Source organism: Papio anubis, chromosome 17, assembly GCF_008728515.1.
Source record: "Papio anubis isolate 15944 chromosome 17, Panubis1.0, whole genome shotgun sequence".
NCBI lineage: Eukaryota > Metazoa > Chordata > Mammalia > Primates > Cercopithecidae > Papio > Papio anubis.
This window is the reverse complement of record NC_044992.1, coordinates 24,486,713-24,509,264: the sequence shown is the minus strand read 5'-3', so window position 1 is coordinate 24,509,264 and position 22,552 is coordinate 24,486,713. Positions and strand designations below refer to the sequence as shown.

Below are 22,552 nucleotides of genomic sequence, written 5' to 3'. Positions count from 1 at the left end.
AGTGCTGGGATTACAGGCGTGAGCTACCGCGACCGGCTTTCAAAAATGTTTAATTGTAAAATATCCTCCTTTGCTTTTTTTTTTATTGTTCTTGGTGTTGGGAAGTCAGGACGTGGAATGGGAGCACAATGAAAATAGACAATATTCTGCAGAAAATGCATCTTGTGTCCCTTTTAGGCTTTGGTAGCCCACCTCTCCATACCCGGAGTCGCTTTTCCCGATCGCGGTCCAAGTCTAGCGGCGCGCGCGCACTTAGCCCCGCCTCCCGTCTAGCCCCGCCCCTCAACTCCTGTCCCCTAGAGTCGTCCGGACCAAGACCCGGGGGGATGCTCGCTGCAATCCCACAATCGGCCACAGGGAGGGGACAGTGGCTGTAGAAGCCGAAAGGCCTTCCCCTACGGCGGAGGCGGCGGAAGCGGAAAAGGCGGGACCTAAGGAGCACGTTACGTCTGGACGCGTAGGTGGTAGGGCTGGAGCTCCGAACCTGAGATCCGGAGCTTCGTACTCGTGTTCGCTGTTGAGGAGCTCCCCACCGGGTTGTAGAGTTCGGACCTCATGGCAGAGATAATTCAGGAGCGCATAGAAGATCGGCTCCCGGAATTGGAACAGCTGGAGCGCATTGGACTGTTCAGTCATGCGGAGATTAAGTGAGAGAGGGTTGGGGAGAGGGAAGAGCTAAGGCGGCCTGAGGGGAGGTTGGGAGTATGTGGCAGGGGCCAGGTGTGGGGACACTCGACCTGTGTTTATTTTTCCTAACGTGGCGGAAGCCCATTTCCCGTTTTCGGTGATGTCCAGAATTTTTCATTCGTTGCAAGGTTATCCGTCCGTCTACTTACCCATCCGACATATTGACAAGCCTTTCATGGAGCCGGATCTTAGGGTCGTAACGGTGATTAAACCAAGGATTCCTGCTCATTAGGAGCTAATTGGGCTGTGTGTGGTGGGGGAGACAGACAAATTAAATATTTTGATAACAGTGTACTGTAAGGTGATTGCAGTGGCTTGTACTGCTGTAGGGATGGGAACAGAGTGCAGCGGGAGTGAGTAAGTTTCTAACTAGACTTGACGGTGGGGACCGTTGAAATCAGTTTCATATGCTACTCCAGAGCCTAACTACAGCGCCTGGCACATAGTAGACATTCAGTTGCGTGTTAAAATTATGTTTAATAGTTTTTAATGGTTTCTGTGATTGTTGCTTTGTTTCGCAACGTCTGAATGTAGTAATGCGACTCAGAGCTTCAAAGTAAGCATTCGTTACTGAAACACAGAACATAGTGTGGATGCTTAGAAAGTGCTCAGTAAATGTTGTTGTTACCATTACTAAAGACATCTGTCTTGCATATCTTGCATTAAATTCTCCTAAAGTGTGCTTGTCATGTGTTCTCTCCTTAGCTAAGGACTCTGAATTTTCTCCCATAAGTCCTTCGTAGTAATAAACCTTTTAAGGCAGACACAATTTAGAGTTTTTAAAAAATTTACATGTTGAGAACTCAGAAATAAGAGGAATTTCGGAATGAGATTTATTATTAAAATCAAAGTGACCTGAACTCGGTGTAAAAGAAGTCTTTATTGATGCCAGCCAGGCGCAGTGGCTCACGCCTGTAATCCCAGCACTTTGGGAGGCGGGGGCGGGCGGATCACGTGAGATCAGGAGTTCGAGACCAGCCTGGCCAATATGGTGAAACCCTATCTCTACTAAAAAGACAAAAATTAGCCGAGCGTGGTGGCGGGCGCCTGTAGTCCCAGCTACTCAGGTGGCTATGGCAGGAGAATCGCTTGAACCCAGGAGGTGGAAGTTGCAGTGAGCTGTGATCATGCCACTGCTCTCCAGTCTGGGTCGACAGAGCGAGGCACTGTCTCAAAAAAATAAAAAGAAAAAGAAAGAAGAAAAAAATACCATGCATAAATGGTGTAAAGTTCTTAATTATATTTGCTTTGCTGGTGGGAATGTCATTGGTTTTGGGAGTTGATTTAGATGATTTTCTGAAAGTTTAAAAATACATCCTGATACCCTTAAGAACACAAAAGTAATTGTGTAAGAGAATCCTTTTTTTTCCTTTTTTTTTTTTGAGACGGAGTCTGGCTCTGTCACCAGGCTGGAGTGCAGTGGCATGATCTCGGCTTACTGCAACCTCCGCCTCCCAGGTTCAAGCAATTTTCCTGCCTCAGTTTCCCGAGTAGCTGGGACTACAGGCGCGCACCACCACGCCCAGCTAACTTTTGTTTTTTTAGTAGAGTTGGAGTTTTACCATGTTGGCCAGGGTGGTCTCAATCTCTTGACCTTGTGATCTACCCACCTCAGCCTCCCAAAGTGCTGGGATTCCAGGCGTGAGCCACTGAGCCTGGCCGGTGTATTTTCTTATGAAGGATAACTCTAGGAATTTTGTATTTTGAAAAACGTGTTTTAAATATATTCAAAATAAAGTTAAACATTTAATTTTTGCAGTTTTCAAGTGAAGTTTAAATGGTTTTCTCCTCAGGGCTATCATTAAGAAGGCTTCTGATCTAGAGTACAAAATCCAGAGAAGAACCCTTTTCAAGGAAGACTTTATCAATTATGTTCAAGTAAGTGTGTAATTAATAATTTTTTTTTTTTTTTTTTTGGTGAGATGGGGTCTCTGTCACCCAGGTTGGAGTGCAGTGGTGTGAATGGTGTGATCTTTGCTCACTGCAACCTCTGCCTTCCAGGCTCAAGCAATTCTCCTACCTCATCCTCCTGGGTAGCTGGGACCACAGGTGCATGCCACCTTGCCTGGCTAATTTTTTATACTTTTTGGTAGACATTGGGTTTTGTCATGTTGCCCAGGCTGGTCTGGAATTCCTGAGCTCAAGGGATCCACGCCTTGGCCTCTCAAAGTGCTGGGCTTACAGGTGTGAACCACAATGCCTGGCCAATAATTAATAATTTTATTACTTTTTTTTGAGGCAGGGTCTCACCTTTCACTCAGGCTGAAGTCCAGTGGTCCCATCATGGCTCAGTATAGCTTCCACGTCCTGGGCTGGAGCCATCCTCCCACCTCAGCCTCTGGAGTAGCTGGGACTACAGGTGTGTGACACTATGTGTGGCTAGTTTTTGTGTTTTTTGTAGAGACGGGGTGTTGGCATGTTTCCCACGCCCAAAATGCTGGGATTACAAGTGTTTGTGAGCCACCGGGCCTAGTCTTTCTTTTGTTTTGTTTTGTTTTTGAGACAAGAGTCTTGCTTTTTCGTCCAGGCTGGAGTTCAGTGGTGCGATCTTGGCTCACTGCAACCACCACCACCCGGGTTCTAGTGGTTCTTAAGTCTCAGCCTCCCCAGTAGCTGGGATTACAGGCGTGTGGCACCACGCCCAGCTACTTTTAGTAGAAACTGGGTTTTGCCATGTTGGCCAGTCTGGTCCCAAACTCCTGGCCTCAAGCAGTCCACCTGCATTGGCCTCCCAAAGTGAGTGCTATGATTACAGGTATGAGGCACCATGCCCGGCCCTAGCCTTACTTTAATCCCTTCACAAATTGATTGATTGGTTGATTAATTGAGATGGAGTCTCTCTGTGTCACCCAGGCTGGAGTGCAGTTGCCCAGTCTCTGCTCACTGCAACCTCTGCCTCCTGGCTTCAAGTGATTCTCTTGCCTCAGCCTCCCATCCTTTCACAAATTTAATATCAGTTCTAGAATGATTAGCTTAACATCAATTTATTTTTTTTGAGACGGAGTTTCACTCTTGTTGCCCAGGCTGGAGTGCAGTGGTGTGATCTCAACTCACTGCAACCTCCGCCTCCCGGGTTTAAGCAGTTCTGTGCCTCAACCTCCTGAGTAGCTAGGATTACAGGCGCATGCCACCACGCCAGGCTAATTTTTGTATTTTTAGTAGAGACAGGGTTTCACCATCTTGACCAGGCCGGTCTTGAACTCCTGATCTCGTGATCCACCCACCTCGGCCTCCCAAAGTGCTAGGATTACAGGTGGGAGCCACCGTGCCCGGCCAACATCAATTTTAAAAAAAATTTTTAGGCTGGGTGCGGTGGCTCACACCTGTCATCCCAGGACTTTGGGAGGCCACGGAAGGCGGATCACTTGAGGTCAGAAGTTCAAGACCAGCCTGACCAACATAGTGAAACCCCGTCTCTACTAAAAATACAAAAATTAGCCGGGCATGGTGGCGGGTGCCTGTAATCCCGGCTACTCAGGAGGCTGAGGCAGGAGAATCTCTTGAACTCGGGAGGTGGAGGTTGCAGGAGCCGAGATCACGCCATTGCACTCCAACCTGGGCAACAGAGTGAGACTCCGTCTCAAAAAAAAAAAAATTATTTTTTTCTAAAATTCCAGAAAGGTGCATTAGATAGATATTTCTGAACAGGAGTAACATTGGGAATAGCATTACTCCACTAAGACTTTAGTCCTTGCCAAACCGAACTTACTTTTCCCCTCTCTTTCTCTCTTTTCATTTTCTTGCTTTTTTTTTTTCTACTGGGTTTGTAGATCAGAGATTGTCAGAGACATATTGTGTATCAGGACTTCAGCAAGAGATTTGCCTCTTGGTGGGCAAGATAGAGGAGAGTGAATTTGATGATTGTAGAGAATTGAAAAGTTACTAGTTTATCTGTTGTCTGTCCACTTGGAAAGAGGTGTGCTGCAAGATTTTTTCATCTTATAAATGCATGGAAGGTTTGAATAAAGATAAATCATGTCAGATCAATTTTCCAGTGGGGGATAATAGCTAATATGTTGGATGACGAAATCAGGATTCAGAAAGAACCAATAACAAGATGAAATGTTTATAAGACTAGAAGTTTTGGGTGGGCATAGTGGCTTATGCTGTAATCCCAGCACTTTGGGAGACTGAGGTGGGCAGATCACCTGAGGTCAGGAGTTCGAGATCAGCCTGGCCAACATGGGGAAACCCCGTCTCTGCTAAAAAAGCAAAAATTACCTGGGTATGGTGGTGGGCGCCTGTAATCCTAGCTACTCAGGAGGCTGAGGCAGGAGAAACGCTTGAACCCAGGAGGTGGAGGTTGCAGTGAGCCAAGATTGTGCCATTGCACTCCCAGCCTGGGCGACAAGAGTGAAACTCCATCTCAAAAAAAAAAAAAAAAAAAAAAAAAAGGACTAGAAGTTTTGAGCTTAGATTTCAAAAGACAGCTGAACAAATGATATATGAACCTTGGCTAAGCTATTGTTTTTGGAAGAGGTCCTATAAGTAGACTGCTCACTCAAAATGAGTCAAGACCATATTATGTCAAAAATACAATTTTTTTTTTTTCAAGTAATACACTCACTCTTGCCTAGGCTGGAGTGCAATGGTGCGAGCATCACTCATTGCAGCCTCGAACTTCTAGGCTCAGGTGATCCTCCTGCCTCAGCCTCCCAAGTAGGTAGGAGTACAGGCTTGTGCCAGATGGCTGGCTAATTTTCTTATTTTTGGTAGAGATAAGGTCTCTTTATGTTGCCCAGGCTGGTCTTGAACTCCTGGGCTCAAGTGATCCTCCTGCCTTGACCTACTAGAGTGTTGGGATTACAGGCTTGAGCCAGTGTGCCCAGCCAAAAGATTTCTTTTTTTTTTTTTTTTTTTCAGACGGAGTCTCACTCTGTCGCCCAGGCTGGAGTGCAGTGGCCGGATCTCGGCTCACTGCAAGCTCTGCCTCCCGGGTTTACGCCATTCTCCTGCCTCAGCCTCCCGAGTAGCTGGGACTACAGGCGCCCGCCACCTCGCCCAGCTAGTTTTTTTGTATTTTTTTAGTAGAGACGGGGTTTCACCGTGTTAGCCAGGATGGTCTCGATCTCCTGACCTCGTGATCCGCCCGTCTCGGCCTCCCAAAGTGCTGGGATTACAGGCTTGAGCCACCGCGCCCGGCCAAAAGATTTCTTAAAGCTAAATGAGACTGTGAAAGCACAAACCATAGGAGAAAAGATCGATTGATTTGTGTTCAAAATACAAATTTCTGGAGGGGCGTGGTGGCTCACTGTAAGACAGGCAGATCGCTTGAACTGAGGAGTTCAAGACCAGCCTAGGCAACATGGCAGACCCCATCTCTACAAAAAAATACAAAAATTAGCTGGGCATGGTGGTGCACGCCTGTAGTCCTAGCTACTCTGGAGGTTGAGGTGAGAGGATCTGTTGAACCTGGGAGGTGGAAGCTGTAGCGAGCCATGATGTTGCCATTGCACTTCAGTCTAGGTGATAGAGACCCTGTCTCAAAAAAAAAAAATTTTTTTTCTGTGCAAAAAAGACACTACAAATAATGTGAAAATACAAGCCACAAAATGTGAGAAAATATTTGCAACACATAATTGGAACTACATATACACATGTATAAAGAACTGTAAATCGAGAAGAAAATGACAACTGAAAAGAAAAATGGGCAAATCATGTGAACGTGAAAGTCACAAAGGGGAAACATCACTTGTAGTTAAACTTATGAAAAGATGTCAGCCGCATCAGTAATTATTTAAATAAAGATTAAAACCAGGTGTAGGGTCCGGGCATGGTAGCTCACGCCTGTAATCCTAGCGCTTTGGGAGGCTGAGGCGGGTGGATTACTTGAGGTTGGGAGTTGGAGATCAGCCTGGTCAACATGGTGGAACCCCATCTCTACTAAAAATACAAAAATTAGCCAGGCATAGTAGCACGTGCCTGTAATCCCAGCTACTGGGGAGGCCGAGGCCAGAAAATTACTTGAACCTGGGAGGCGGAGGTTGCAGTGAGCCTAGATTTTGCCACTGCACTTCAGCCTTGGCGACAGAGCGAGACTCCATCTCAAAAAAACAAACAAAAACTAGGACTGCTTTATAGTCCTGCTTTTTAGGACTGCTTTATATTCATCATAAGAGCAAATCTTTTTTTTTTTGTTTTGAGATGGAGTCTCCCTCTGTCACCCAGGCTGAAGTGCAGTGGCATAATCTGAGCTCACTGCAACCTCCGCCTCCTGAGTTTGTTTTTTTGTCTCAAACAAAAAACAACGAAAAACCTATGGATTGATAGATGTAGCATGATACCATTTATGTAAAATTTAAAAGCATTCAAGACATCATTATAATAAAGTTCAAAATCATGTTTGGGAATGATAACAAAGTCAAGGTAATTCCTGCCTCTGGAGAGGGAGAAGAGTAGAATCAGAGATGGGTACATAGGTGGCTTCATTTTTATACTGTTTTATTTCTAAAAAAGATTTGAAGCAAATGTAGTGCAATGTAGGTTTTGATGTAGCTGTATTGTAGCTGCATGGGGTGTTTTATAAGCTTGAAATATTTCATGGAATAATTTTTTTTTTTTTTTTTTTTTTTTTTGAGGCGGAGTCTCGCTCTGTCACCCAGGCTGGAGTGCAGTGGCGTGATCTCGGCTCACTGCAAGCTCCGCCTCCCAGGTTCCCACCATTCTCCTGCCTCAGCCTCCCAAGTAGCTGGGACTACAGGCGCCGCCACCACGCCCGGCTAATTTTTTTGTATTTTTAGTAGAGACGGGGTTTCATTGTGTTAGCCAGGATGGTCTCGATCTCCTGACCTCGTGATCCGCCTGTCGCGGCCTCCCAAAGTGCTGGGATTACAGGCTTGAGCCACCGCGCCCGGCCCATGGAATAATTTTTAAGTGAAGCATATAATTATAAGCTTGTTAATTATTTTGTTTAAGTTTTATAGCTAAGTGAATTTTAAGTGAATTCTAGACATTTATTGTAAATTATGCTTATGTGATAGCACATTATTTTTTATTTTATATTGTTGAGTTTTGGTTTATCACTAACTAAATTTCCAGTATGTAAAAGGTTTTAGATTTTCTAGCTTCTAATTTTTTTGTATGTTTTTCTTTCATAGTATGAAATTAATCTTTTGGAGCTGATCCAAAGAAGAAGAACAGTAAGTAGAAGATTTTCTAGAAGTTGGAAAAAAATACAGAACTAAGCAGTATGACTGACGGTATAGTTAGGACTTGTGTTTGGGAGACAGTGTGGATAAAACTGTGTGGTGATATGCCTGTAATGGATATTTGTAATTATTTGTTTGCTTCATCAGTACCATTCAGTGGTCAAGTAGGAATGCTGTTTTGGACAAATGTGATTAAGCTGAGGCTTTGTTTTTTATGTCCCCCTTTAGCGCATTGGATATTCATTTAAGAAGGATGAGATTGAGAATTCTATTGTACACCGGGTACAAGGTGTTTTCCAGCGTGCCTCAGCAAAATGGAAAGTAAGTGATCAGGCCATCCTTAACTTTATGAGATGTGAAGATAAGTATTATACATATTGTATTAGGAATTCAACTGCAGTTTTCTATTTTTATCTTGGGTATCTTTATACTTATTCTAATGTATAAAGCAATGATGGTATCATTGCTCAAAACATTTTTTGAGCCACTTAGCAAACCAGTAAGAAAATTGATCTTATTACCTTATAGTTATTCTGTGAGGACAGTGCTGAAAATAGTGTATTTGATACATTACTAAGGATTGGAAATTTGGGAGATACTTGTATATATCTGTGAGTACACTGAAGACTTAGAGCCTGAAGATAAATGGTTATGTAGGGGCAATACCTCAGAAACTTGATTTTTTTTCTTTTCCTTTTTTTTTTTTTTTTTTTTTTTTTGAGACGGAGTCTCGCTCTGTCGCCCAGGCTGGAGTGCAGTGGCCGGATCTCAGCTCACTGCAAGCTCCGCCTCCCGGGTTCCCGCCATTCTCCTGCCTCAGCCTCCCGAGTAGCTGGGACTACAGGCGCCCGCCACCTCGCCCGGCTAGTTTTTTGTATTTTTCAGTAGAGACGGGGTTTCACTGTGTTAGCCAGGATGGTCTCGATCTTGTGACCTCGTGATCCGCCCGTCTCGGCCTCCCAAAGTGCTGGGATTACAGGCTTGAGCCACCGCGCCCGGCCTCTTTTTTTTTTTTTGAGATAAAGTCTCACTGTGTTGCCCAGGCTAGAGTACGGTGGAGTGATCTCAGTTCACTGCAACCTCTGCCTCCCAGGCTCAAATGATTCTCCCACCTCAGCCTCCCCAGTAGCTGGGATCACAGGCACATGCCACCATGCCTGGCTAATTTTTGTATTTTTGGTAGACACAGGGTTTTGTCATGTTGCTCAGGCTGGGCTCAAGTGATCTGCCCACATCAGCCTCCCAAAGTGCTGGGATTACAGGACGCTTTGGGATTGGTTATATTATATGAGAAGTATTTTGGATTCTTGGGAATGACAGATTTTATATTGCTACCCCAGATTGAGATCCTTTAAGAACTGCATTAAACAAATTGGATAGATAACAAAGTTTTTTTGGGGCATTGTGAGTGGGAGTTGGGGGAAAGATTGAATTATCGTAGTTAAGAGATCTGAGCCTTTGTGAGGGAAAGCCAGATAGGATGAGAGGTGATTGGATTTTCTGAAATCTGCTTTTTTTTTTTTTTTTTTGGGATGGAGTCTTACTCTGTCGCCCAGGCTAGAGTGCAGTGGTGTGATCTGTGATCTTGGCTCACTACAAACTCTGCCTCCCAGGTTGAAGTAATTCTTCTGCCTCAGCCTCCCCAGTACCTGGGACTACAGGCACAAGCCACCACGCCTGGCTAATTTTTGTATTTTTAGTAGTCAGGGTTTCACCATCTTGTCCAGGCTGGTCTCGAACTCCTGACCTCAGGTGATCCACCTGCCTCAGCCTCCAAAAGTGCTGGGATTACAGGCCTGAGCCATTGCGCCTGGCTTTTTTTTTTTTTGAGATGGAGTCTTGCTCTGTCACCCAGGCTGGAGTGCAGTGGCACAATCTTGGCAGCTCACTGTAACCTTCACCTCCGAGGTTCAAGTGATTCTTCTGCCTCAGCCTCCCTAGTAGCTGGGATTACAGGCACATACCAGCACACTTGGCTAATTTTTTTTTTTTTTTTTTTTTGAGATGGAGCCTCCCACTGTTGCCCAGGCTGGAGTGCAGTGGCACGATCTCGGCCTCCTGGGTTCAAGCGATTCTCGTTTCTCAGCTTCCCGAGTAGCTGGGATTACAGGGGTCTGCACCACGCCCGGCTAATTTTTTTGGATTTTTAGTAGAGACGGGGTTTCACCATATTGGCTAGGCTGGTTTTGAACTCCCGACCTCAAGTGATCCACCTACCTCGGCCTCCTAATAATCTTTGTAATTTTGTTGAGGTGGGGTTTCACCATGTTGGCCAGGCTGGTTTCGATCTCCTGACCTCAAGTGATCCGCCCACTTTGGCCTCACAAAGTGTTGGGATTACAGGCGTGAGCCACTGCACCCAACCTAAAATCAGCTTGTTTTTAGCAAAGCTAATTAATGCGAAGGTGTATTATATGTAAAGGTCAAATTCGGGCAGCTTACTACATTGCTTTTCTTACAGGATGATGTTCAACTTTGGCTCTCCTATGTGGTTTTTTGTAAGAAGTGGGTAAGTAAAGCCATGCATGTCTTACTTCCTCTGGCCATATTTTTGTTAGTCTGCCCTTTAAGCTTCATGTCAGATGTTTTTTCCTGAAGTGTAGGGTTAACAAATGAAAAAAGAACCCAAGAAGGTGGAACATCAATATAACATTGGATATCTAAATGACTCTTAATGGTTTCCAAGTCAATTGAAAAGAATATAATTTTTATGTGTATTTGTTCAATACAGCTGATTTTTTAAAGATATTTAAAGTGTTTTGTGGTTTAATTGAGGTAGAAAATTATGAGGGTCTGTGTTCGTTTGTATGTCCCTAGCAATAGCATGTCATGCTTCATTGGATTTTACAGTTGGTAAAGTTAGGGTTCACATTACTTAGCGAGTAAGAGCAATGATTTATCTGTGCAGGAAGTAGAAATATTTTGCTTTTTTACAGGCTACTAAAACTCAACTTAGCAAGGTATTCTCTGCCATGTTGGCGATTCATTCCAACAAACCAGGTATGGTGAAATCTTTGTCAATTTTTCTACATTTTATTTAGACTCAAGCCGTTTTGGATTTTATTTCACTTGATGAATCTAAGAGATTATTTTGAGGACTTGAGCTTAGGCAGTTGGTCTCAGCAGTTTTTGTTACTGACATAGCTGCCTCATAGTTCACCCCTGCCTACTATATACTAGTTACTGTCCTAGGTGTTGTATCTGCAGGCAAGAAGGACTGTATTTCTTTTTTTTTTTTTGAGACAGAGTCTCGCTCTCACCCAGGCAGGAGGGCAGTGGCACAATCTCGGCTCACTGCAACCTCCGCCTCCTGGGTTCAAGCAGTTCTCCTGCCTCAGCCTCCTGAGTAGCTGGGAGTACAGGCGTCTGCCACCACGCCCAGCTACTTTTTGTATTTTTAGTAGAGATGGGGTTTCACCATGTTGGTCAGGCTGGTCTTGAACCCCTGACCTCATGATCCACCCACCTCGGCCTCCCAAAGTGCTGGGATTACAGGTGTGAGCCACCGTGCCCGTCCAGACTGTATTTCTTTTTAGATGATGGCAAAATAAACTTTTGAATCCTTTGAGGGACATTTTATTTGGAGGCAGTCAAATCTGAGGAATTTTAGAAGCTTAAAGGGGAAAATATCTATATAAATTTTAGAAGAGTGCTGGTACAGAGTAGACTCATGTTTTGTAAAAGAAATATTTCTCTTGCGAATAATGTATAAATGGTCTAGTTGATAGTGGAGGGGCCTCAGTACCTATTCTCAGGGTATTAGGCTTAATCAGACATCTTATACCACACAAGACTCAAATAGACAACATTTGCTACCAGTTTTCTCAGAAATATAGCAGGATAGCCTTAGGTATGTTTCTTCTGCAGAATGCTCTTAGCAGAATACAGGTAGCCTCTGGTTCCTAAGGTGACTGTTCAGGTATGAGGAGATGAGATCATATCAGTGGGTAGGGGATCCACTCTGGCTTAGAAGCCCCGTGGATGGGCATGGCTTCTACAGATCCTAGAAAGATCATGCTCAATTTTAGGAGTCACATGTTCAAGAAAGCTCAAAGGAATTTCTTGCCACCATTGCTAACCCTTCTATTCCAAGTGTGGTTACCAGCCAGGTGTCATTTTTAACAAAAGCAATCTTGCTTGTTAAGATAGCTGACCTTTGTTAAGTTTCTAGGGAAATAGCTAGAATGTTAACTCAGAGTTAATTTCCCATGTAGAAGGATAAAGGATTTTAAAGAAAATTACAAATTAGAATTTATTTTGTTTTTTATTTTTTTGAGACAGAGTCTTGCCTCTGTTGCCTAGGCTTCAGTACAGTGGTACTATCTCGGCTCTCTGAAACCTCTGTCTCCTGGGTTCAAGTGATTCTTATGCCTCAGCCTCCTAAGTAGTTGGGATTACAGATGTGCACCACCACGCCCGGCTAATTTTTGTATTTTAGTACAGATGGGGTTTTGCCATGTTGGCTAGACTGGTCTCGAACTCCTGACCTCAAATGATCTGCTCACCTCAGCCTCCCAAAGTGCTGGGATTACAGGAGTAAGCCACTGTTCCTGGCCCTAGAATTTCTCTAAATATTGAAAAAATAGCAAAAAATAATTCATTCATTGTAAGATAAGCAGTTTTTTCTGGCCTGTTTTTTCTGAGATGGAGTCTTTCTCTGTCGCCCAGGCTGGGGTGCAGTGGTGTGACCTCAGCTCACTGCAGCCTCCACCTCCCAGGTTAAAGTGACTCTTCTGCCTCAGCCTCCCTAATAGCTGGGACTACAGGAGGGTGCCACCACATCCGGCTAATTTTTTGTATTTTTTAGTAGAAACGAGGATTCATCATGTTGGCCAGGCTGATCTCAAACTCCTGACCTCAAGTGATCTGCCTGCCTCAGCCTCCCAAAGTGCTGGGATTACAGGTGTGAGCCACCGCGCCTGGCCTTTTTCTGGCATTTTACTACCTTTAAAATTTGCATGTGGGCCAGGCACGGTGGCTCATGTCTATAATTCCAGCACTTTGGGAAGCCGAGGCAGGCAGATCATTTGAGATCAGGAGTTTGAGACCAGCCTGGGCAACATGGTGAAAACCTGTCTCTACAAAAACTACAAAATTTAGCTGGGCGTGATGGTGTGTGCCCATGGTCCCAGCTACTTGAGGGGTAAGGTGGGATCCTGGGAGGTAGAGACTGCAGTGAGCTGTGTTTGTGCCACTGCAGCCTGAGCATCAGAGCGAGACCCTGTCTCAAAAAAAAAAAAAAAAAAAGTGTATGACTTAAAATAATGTCCTTCGATCTGATGAAATATAGTAACAGACACTTAAGTACTCATCCTCTAAATTAACATTTGTTATCATTTACTTATTTGCTTCAGAATACTGTTTCTAATTTTAGATAATGTAACCAAGCTTTGCAGTTAGAAACAGTCTGTCGGAACTGCATCCCCTTTTGTTAAGGGTTTTTAAAAAAAATTGTTTGAGTAGGCTGGGCGCAGTGGCTCATGCCTGTAATCCCAGCACTTTGGGAGGCCAAGGGGCGGCGGATCACGAGGTCAGGAGATCGAGACCATCCTGGCTAACACGGTGAAACCCTATCTCTACTAAAAATACAAAAAAGAATTGGCCGGGTATGGTGGTGGGCGCCTGTAGTCCCAGCTACTCAGGAGGCTGAGGCAGGAGAATGGCATGAACCTGGGAAGCGGAGCTTGCAGTGAGTCAAGATCGCACCACTGCACTCAACCCGGGGCAAAAGGGGGGACCCCCGTTCAAAAAAAAAAAAAAAAAAAGTGTGAGTATTAAAATTGGATCATTTGGTTCTTTTCTTGTCTGACTTGATTAATTTATTGAAATGAAATCTGATGTTTTTTCACTTACAGCTTTGTGGATTATGGCAGCCAAATGGGAAATGGAAGATCGATTGTCTTCAGAAAGCGCAAGGCAACTCTTTCTTCGGGCACTGCGCTTTCATCCAGAGTGCGCAAAACTTTATAAAGAAGTAAGTGTGTGTGCACATGGGATGAGATGGTGATGTCTCAGTTTGGTCCTCTGGAGACATATATTGTTTTTTTTTTCCTGGATTCAAGCAGTTCTTATACCTCAGCCTCCTGAGTAGCTGAGATTACAGGTGCCCGCTACCATACCCGGCTATTTTTTGTATTTTTAGTAGTGATGGGGTTTTGCCTTGTTGGCCAGGCTGGACACACACACACACACACATTTTTTTTTTTGAGACAGAGTCTCGCTCTGTCGCCCAAGCTGGAGTGCAGTGGCGCAGTCTTGGCTCACTGCAAGCTCTGCCTCCCAGGTTCACGCCATTCTCCTGCCTCAGCCTCCCGAGTAGCTGGGACTATAGGTGCCCGCCACCACGCCCAGCTAATTTTTTGTATTTTTTAGTAGAGATGGTGTTTCACCGTGTTAACCAGGATGGTCTCGATCTCCTCACCTCGTGATCTGCCCGCCTTGGCCTCCCAAAGTGCTGGGATTACAGGCGTCAGCCACTGTTCCCGGCCCGTGTATTCTTTATTAAATAAAAAAGGCTTCAATTTATGGAGGCTAGGAATAAGTGTGGAGGTGTGGGTAAGGAAAAGCCTCTTTTTTTTCTGGAGACGGAGTTTCGCTCTGGTGCCCAGGCTGGAGTACAGTGGCCCAGTCTTGGCTCATTGCAACCTCTACCTCCTGGGTTCAAGCGATTCTCCTGCCTCAGCCTCCCAAGTAGCTGGGATCACAGAGGCCCCTCATCACGTCTGGCTAATTTTTGTATTTTTAGTAGAGATGGGGTTTTGCCCTGTTGGGCAGGCTAGTCTCGAACTACCAACCTCAGGTGATCCACCCGCCTCAGCCTCCCAAAGTGGTGGGATTACAGGTGTGAGCCACCGTGCCCGGCCAGGGAAAAACATCTTTTTATTTTTTGGCCAGTGGTAGGTGTTGACACTGCAGCTTCTAAGTTAGTTGAGAGGTTAGAACCCCCACCTCCTTCCTGTGGTTGGAAGGAATAGGGAACTAGACTCTAACTTTTTTTTAGTTGGGAGCCAGATTTAGCCTCTTTATACTTTTGTTTTTATTTTTTTTCTTTTTCCCCTTGTTCCCTTGGTTCTCCAAAGAAGCCCTCTTCTGGCTTCTTTGCCTTGTCTTCCTCTTTTCTCCACGTTCTTTCTGTCTCCTTTTCTTGAGATAGATACCTGGCACTACTTCCTTTCCCTCTTTGGGGACTTACTCCCTTATGGATGGTGCCGTAGAACATTTGAGGGCCAAGCTTTAGATGAAAATCCCAAATAATAGAAAGGATGTATTGGAAGCTGCACTGTTTGAGTCATTTGTCAGGATAAAAGAGAAACTGCTATTTAATTATTATTTTTTTTGAGACGGAGTCTCACTCTGTCACTCAGGCAGGAGTTCAATGGTGTGTTCCTGGCTCACTGCAGCCTCTGCCTCCGGGGTTCAAACTATTCTCCTGCCTCAGCCCCTGAAGTAGCTGGGATTATAGGTGTGCGCCACCATGCCCTACTAATTTTTGTATTTTTAGTAGAGATGGGGTTTCACGATGTTGGGCAGGCTGGTCTCAAACTCCTGACCTCAAGTGATCCGCCCACCTCGGCCTCCCAAAGTGTTGGGATTACAGGCATGCCCAGCCTGCTATTTAATTCTTAAATGAAAATTAAGGCTGGATGTGGTGGCTCATGCCTTTAATCCCAGCACTTTGGGAGGCTGAGGCAGGAGGATCACTTGAGGTCAGTTGTTTGAGGCCAGGCAGCAACGTAGCAAGACCCTGTCTCTCCAAAAAATAAAAATAAAAAAATTACCTGAGTGTGATGGGATGTGCCTCTAATCCTAGCTACTCAGGAGGCTGAGGCAAGGGGATCACTTGAGCACAGGAATTCGTGACCGAAATGAGCTGTGATCACCAGTGCACTCCAGCCTGGGTGACAGAGCAAGACCCTGTCTCAAAAAAATTTAAAAAAGCATCTCCAAAGACTTTCAGTTTATTTCCCTTCTGTAGTACTTTAGGATGGAGCTGATGCATGCGGAAAAACTGAGGAAAGAGAAGGAAGAATTTGAAAAAGCCAGTATGGATGTGGTAAGGTTCTAATTATTTTATTCTCACTTGCTAACAATGTATAGCATTTTGAGCCTACTTAGGAGTAAGATAAAATATTTGGAATATATTTTTCTTATTTTTTTTTGAGACGGAGTCTTGTTCTGCCACACAGGCTGGAGTGCAGTGGCACCATCTCGGCTCACTGCAAGCTCTGCCTCCCGGTTCAAGCTTTAATGTTTAATGTTGTTCCATTTTGAAACTTCCAGATGAGTTAGTGTTAATTATAAGTGGACTTAGGAAAGTGAAGCTTTATGCTATAAAAATAGATATTTGGACTAATTAATGTGGTCCTCAAAATTGTTACTTACAGAATAGCCAAATGCTATTCTTTAACACTGTATGATCTCATAAAGTGATATATTAATGGATTCAAGGAGCTTGAGAAAGGTTGTGAAATGTATGGTTTCCTGGCCTTCTTTCTTTCCCTTTTTATATAATTTCTTATGTGACAGAATAATTAAAAGATTTAGAATGTTAGAGCTGAGAAGAAACTTTGCTATTGTCTGTTATTGTGGTTTCCAGCTTAGAACTTTTTTCTCAGATGGAGTCTTGCTCTTGGCTCACTGCAACCCCCGCCTCCCGGGTTCAAGTGATTGTCTTGCCTTAGCCTCCTGAGTAGCTGGGATTACAGGCGCCCCGCCACCATGCCTGGCTAATTTTTGTATTTTTAGTAGAGATGGGGTTTCACTATGTTGGCCAGGCTGGTCTTGAACTCCTGACCTCAAGTGATCCACCCGCCTCAGCTTCCTAAAGTGCTGGGATTGTAGGCGCTAGCCACTGCGCCAGGCCGGGACTTTTTTATTCAAATAAAATGTTACACAGAAGCGCAAATAAGACATGTAAAATCTGACTTGTTTTGGTCCAAGTGGAGAGTGAGGCCTTAAGCTGTGTGATCTTGCCACCACTCTTGGAGCCTGAAAGAACACAGTTGGAAGATCAGTGATCTTGTTCAAGCTGCATACTTTGCAAGTGAGGGAACTGGCCTGGAGAGAGAGACATGATTTGCCAGTGGTCATATGGCACAGATAGTCTAGGATTGTTAATTTTCATCCTAGTGCTTTTCCTCCTTGTACTACCTATTAAGTTATGTTTGATATAATACTCTTTAGGAGCATCCTGATTATTCTGAAGAAATCCTTAAGGGCGAGTTGGCACGGATCATCTACAAAAATTCTGTAAGCATAATTAAAGGTAGGTATCTTTTGAACATTATTTTTGGTAGGAAAGTGAAACATTCTTTTCCTAATGATGATCTTTACCTAGGTTTTTTTTTTTTTTTTTTGAGACGGAGTCTCGTTCTGTCGCCCAGGCTGGAGTGCAGTGGCCGGATCTCAGCTCACTGCAAGCTCCGCCTCCCGGGTTCACGCCATTCTCCTGCCTCAGCCTCCCGAGTAGCTGGGACTACAGGCGCCCGCCACCTCACCCAGCTAGTTTTTTGTAGTTTTAGTAGAGACGGGGTTTCACTGTGTTCACCAGGATGGTCTCGATCTCCTGACCTCGTGATCCACCCGTCTCGGCCTCCCAAAGTGCTGGGATTACAGGCTTGAGCCACCGCGCCCGGCCGATCTTTACCTAGTTTTGAAATTTTCCAGTAGAATGTATATAAAACTCTGTAGGAATAGTGTCCTGTTTCTTTCAGAAAATACTTATTTTTCCTAGGCTATAGTTGAACATTTCAGTAACTTATTTACTTATTTTTTGAGATGGAGTCTCGATCTGTTGCCCAGGCTGGAGTGCTGTGGGGCAATCTCGGCTCACCACAGCCTCTGCCTCCTGTGTTCAAGTGATTCTCCTGTCTCAGCCTCCCAAGTAGCTGGGACTATAGGCGCGCACCACCCTGCCTGGCTAATTTTTGTATTTTTAGGAGAGACATGGTTTCACTATGTTGGCCAGGCTGGTCTTGTACTCCTGACCTCATTATCTGCCCCCCTCGGCCTCTCAAAGTGCTGGGATTACAGGCGTGAGCCACCATGCCCGGCATAAGTCTCTTTTTAAAATTTATATTCTACTCCCATTTTTTTTCCTTAAATTTCAATAGGTTTGGGCCAGGTGCGGTGGCTCATGCCTGTAATCCCAGCACTTTGGGAGGTCGAGGCAGGTGGATCACCTGAGGTCAGGAGTTCATGAGTAGCCTGACCAACAAGGTGAAACCCCGTTTCTACTAAAAATACAAAAATTAACTGGGTGTGGTGGTGGGCGCCTATAATCCCAGCTACTTAGGAGGCTGAGGCAGGAGAATCGCTTGAACCTGGGAGGTGGAGGTTGCAGTGACTGAGCTGAGAGAGTGCCTAGGCAACAGAGCGAGACTTCATCTCACAAAAATAAAAATGTCAGTAGGTTTTTGGGGAACAGGTTTAGTGGTGATTTTTGAGATTTTGGTGCACCCATTAGCGAGCAGTGTACACTGTACCCAGTGTGTAGTCATTTATCCTTCCATTTATTTTTTTTTGAGACAGGGTCTCACTCTGTCACCCACGCAGGAGTGCAGTGGTACAATCATGGCTCACTGTAGTCTCGACTTCATGGGCTCAGGCGATTCTCCCACTTCAGCCTCCTGAGTAGCTGGGCATGGACCTCTATGCCTGGCTAATTTTTGTGCTTTTAGTAGAGATGAGGTTTCACCGTGTTGTCCAGGCTAGTCTTGAACTCCTGAGCTCAAGTGATCTTCCTGCCTTGGCCTCCCAAAGTGATGACATTACTGGAGTGAGCCATTGCACAGTTCTCATGGAGTAATTAAATAACGTGGGGAGTTGAAAATTAGTTCTATTTTTATGAATACTTCAAAGATATTAACAATAGCTTTGCTTGAGTAGGGGGACCCTGAGGTGAGGGGACTATGGGATGACTTTTCTTCTATTTTGTTCTGTTTCTCATTTATTTATTTATTTATTTATTTTTTTTTTTTTTTTGAGACGGAGTCTCGCGCTGTGTCACCCAGGCTGGAGTGCAGTGGCGCGATCTCGGCTCACTGCAAGCTCCGCCTCCCAGGTTCACGCCATTCTCCTGCCTCAGCCTCCGAGTAGCTGGGACTACAGGCGCCCACCACCACGCCCGGCTAGTTTTTTGTATTTTTAGTAGAGACGGGGTTTCACCATGTTAGCCAGGATGGTCTCGATCTCCTGACCTCGTGATCCACCCGCCTCAGCCTCCCAAAGTGCTGGGATTACAGGCTTGAGCCATCGCGCCCGGCCGTGTTTCTCATTTAAAAAACAAAAAGATTAACTCTAGTACATGAGAAGAATGCTACTTTTAAAGTAAAGTGACTCTTATTGGCAATAAACGTCTCCTTCCTTGCTTTTTAAATTTAGGTGCAGAATTTCACGTGTCACTGCTTTCAATTGCACAGCTATTTGACTTTGCCAAAGATCTACAAAAAGAGATTTATGATGAGTAAGTAACGTTAGTAGAAAGGTGAAGATATCTATTTCTGATCTTGAGATTAAGGGTTTGAGGTTGGATATTTAGTAGAAGAGAAAGAAGATACCACACTAAATCCCTGGAATAAAAGCTAATATTAGCCGGGTGCAGTGGCTCACAACTGTAATCCCAGCACTTTGGGAGGTTGAGGTGGGTGGATCACTAAGAGATCAGGAGTTTGAGACCAGCCTGAACAACATGGTGAAACCCTGTCACTACTAAAAATAAAAAAATTAGGTGGGTGTGGTGATGCATGCCTGTAATCCCAGCTACTTGGGAGGCTGAGTCAGGTGAGACTCTCTTGAACCTGGGAGGCGGAGGTTGCAGTGAGCCAAGATTCCACAATTGCACTCCAGCCTGGGCGACAAGAGCGAAACTCCATCTCAAAAAAACAAAAAACAAAAAACAAAAAAAAACAACCTAATATCATATTATGTTAAAAAATTTTTTTCCTGGCCCAGTGCGGTAGCTCACACTTTGGGATCCCAGCATTTTGGGAGACCAAGGCAGGTGGATCATTTCAGCTCAGGAGTTTGAGAGCAGCCTGGGCAACATAGTGAAACCCTGTCTCTACAAAAATAAGCTAGGTATGGTGGTGGATTCTTGTAGTCTTAGCTACTCTGGAGGCTGAGGTGGGAAGATCACCTGAGTCCGGGAGGCTGAGGCTGGAGTGAGCTGTGATCCTGCCACTGCACTCCTGTCTGGGTCACAGAGTGAGACTGTGTCTCAGAAGAAAAAAAGTATCTTCCTGATTAAGTTCTTTGATTCACTTATTGGGGGAAATAGTTTATTCAATAAAAAAAAGAATCTAAAACTTATATAAAATTGTAAATTCTATTTTCCTGGCATTTATCCATAAAATGGGAGTTATATGTTTATAGTTGAGTGCTGGTAATTCTTTTTATTTCTTTATTATATTTTTATTTATTTACGTTTTTAATTATAGAGATGAGGTCTCACTATGTTGCCCAGGTTGGTCTTGAACTCCTGAGCTCAAGTGATCCTCCTGCGTTAGCCTCCCAAAGTGCAAGGATTACAGATGTGAGCCATTACACATGGCTGGTAATTTTATTCTTTAATGTCTGATTATATGGTTTAACAATTATTTGTAAGCTTTGGCAACATGGTGAGATCTTGTTTTTACCAAAAATAACAATAAAATTAGCTGGGTATGGTGTTGTGTGCCTGTAGTCCCAGCTACTTGCAGGACTGAGGTGGGAGGATCCCTTGAGCCTGTGAGGTTGAGGCTGCCGTGAGCTGTTATTGCGTCACCGCACCCCAGCCTGGGTGACAGAGTGAGACTATTAAATTTTTAATGAAAAAAAAATTATTTGTAGCCTACCTTGTGGGTACTTGCGTTCTTTGGTAGCACCACTTCCTTTGACAGGAGGAGAAATAGAACTTGAATCAGTTTGTTGTTTGGGTATCTTCAGGGTTTTGAGAGAGGAATAGGTTGTGCTTTTTCTGTATTATTTAGAAAATGAAGAACCTTGGGCCGGGCACGGTGGCTCACACCTGTAATCTCAGCACTTTTGGAGGCCAAGGTGGGCGGATCACCTGAGATCAAGAGATTGAGACCATCCTGGCCAACATGGTGAAACCCCGTCTCTACTGAAAATACAAAAATTAGCTTGGTGTGGTGGCATGCACCTGTAATCCTAGCTACTTGGGAGGCTGAGGCAGGAGAATCACTTGAACCTGGGAGGTGGAGGTTGCAGTGAGCTGAGATCACGCCACTGCACTCCATCCTGGTGACGGAGCAAGACTGTCTCCAAAAAAAAAAGCTGGGTGCAGTGGCTCTTGCCTGTAATCCCAGCATTTGGGAATGCCGAGGTGGGCGGATCACCTGAGGTCAGGAGTTTGAAACCGGTCTGGCCAACATGGTGAAACCCCACCTCTACTAAAAATACAAAAATTAGCTGGGTGTGGTGTCACATGCCTGTAATCCCAGGTGCTCGGGAGGCTGAGGCAGGAGAATCGCTTGAACCCAGGAGGCGGAGGTTATAGTGAACTGAGATTGTGCCACTACACTCCAGCTTGGGCAACAAGAGAGAAACTCTGTCTGAAAACACACACACACTGAAAATGAAGAGCTGAGATATAATGAAGTTCTTTAGGTTGGGCACAGGGGCTGTAATCCCAACATTTTGGGATGGACGATTGCTTGAGCCCCCAGGAGTTGGAGACTATCCTGGGCAACATGGCAAAACTCTGTACAATAAAACTACCAAAATTAGCTGGGTATGGTGGCATGCACTTACAGTACCAGCTACATGGGAGGCTGAGGTGGGAGGATCACCTGAGCCTGGGAGGTGGAGGCTGCAGTGAGCCATGATGGCACCACTGCACTCCAGCCTGGGTGACAGACCCTATCTCAAAAACAAAAAAAAGTTCTTCAGGTCTCTTGGAGTCTTGTGTTGTCACAGATAACTGCTGATTTGAGTTTGAGAGCTAACTTGAAAGTTAGCATTTGTGAATGATACCTGAAATATTCTGAAACTCAATAAATGTGGGACAACTCTGGCCAGGTGCGGTGGCTCACACCTGTAATCTCACCCAGCACTTTGGGAGGCTGAGGCAGGAGGATCACTTGAGGTCAAGAGTTTGAGACCAGTCTGGCCAACATGGTGAAAACTTGTCTCTCAAAAAAAAAATACAAAAATTAGCCAGGTGTGGTGGTGTGCATCTGTAGTTCTAGCTCCTTGGGAGGCTGAGGCAGGAGAATTGCTTGAATCCGGGAGGTGGGGGTTACAGTGAGCTGAGATCACGCCACTGCAGTCCAGCCTTGGTGACAGTGAGATTCTGGCTCAATAAACAACAACAGAAAAAAAAGGTAGGACAATTCTGATCCATTGACAAAATTTCTACAATGAGTGAAGATATTCTGGAGAGCCTGTTGGGAAATAGATTTTTTCGTTTGTTTGTTTTTTTTTTTTTTGAGATGGAGTCTCGCTCTGTCACCCAGGCTGGAGTGCAGTGGCCGGATCTCAGCTCACTGCAAGCTCCGCCTCCCGGGTTTATGCCATTCTCCTGCCTCAGCCTCCCGAGTAGCTGGGACTACAGGCGCCCGCCACCTCGCCCGGCTAGTTTTTTGTATTTTTTAATAGAGACGGGGTTTCACTGTGTTAGCCAGGATGGTCTCAATCTCCTGACCTCGTAATCCGCCCGTCTCAGCCTCCCAAAGTGCTGGGATCACAGGCTTGAGCCACCGCGCCCGGCCTGGTGT

At 44.9% G+C, this 22,552-nt stretch overlaps 1 protein-coding gene across 2 annotated transcripts in view; it reads left to right on the top strand.

Annotated features, from left to right (window-relative positions):
• Positions 1-422: 422 nt before the first annotated feature.
• The window catches only part of UTP6 (UTP6 small subunit processome component), a 40,136-nt gene continuing 18,006 nt past the window's right edge, over positions 423-22,552 (top strand). For both annotated transcript variants that reach the window (XM_031657455.1, XM_031657456.1), the window contains exons 1-10: positions 423-647; positions 2,481-2,565; positions 7,785-7,826; positions 8,064-8,156; positions 10,297-10,344; positions 10,772-10,835; positions 13,691-13,809; positions 15,811-15,888; positions 17,019-17,100; positions 19,218-19,299. In XM_031657455.1, the coding sequence (XP_031513315.1) occupies positions 556-647; positions 2,481-2,565; positions 7,785-7,826; positions 8,064-8,156; positions 10,297-10,344; positions 10,772-10,835; positions 13,691-13,809; positions 15,811-15,888; positions 17,019-17,100; positions 19,218-19,299 (785 nt within the window). In that variant the 5' untranslated portion in view covers positions 423-555. The remainder of the gene's footprint in view (positions 648-2,480; positions 2,566-7,784; positions 7,827-8,063; positions 8,157-10,296; positions 10,345-10,771; positions 10,836-13,690; positions 13,810-15,810; positions 15,889-17,018; positions 17,101-19,217; positions 19,300-22,552) is intronic.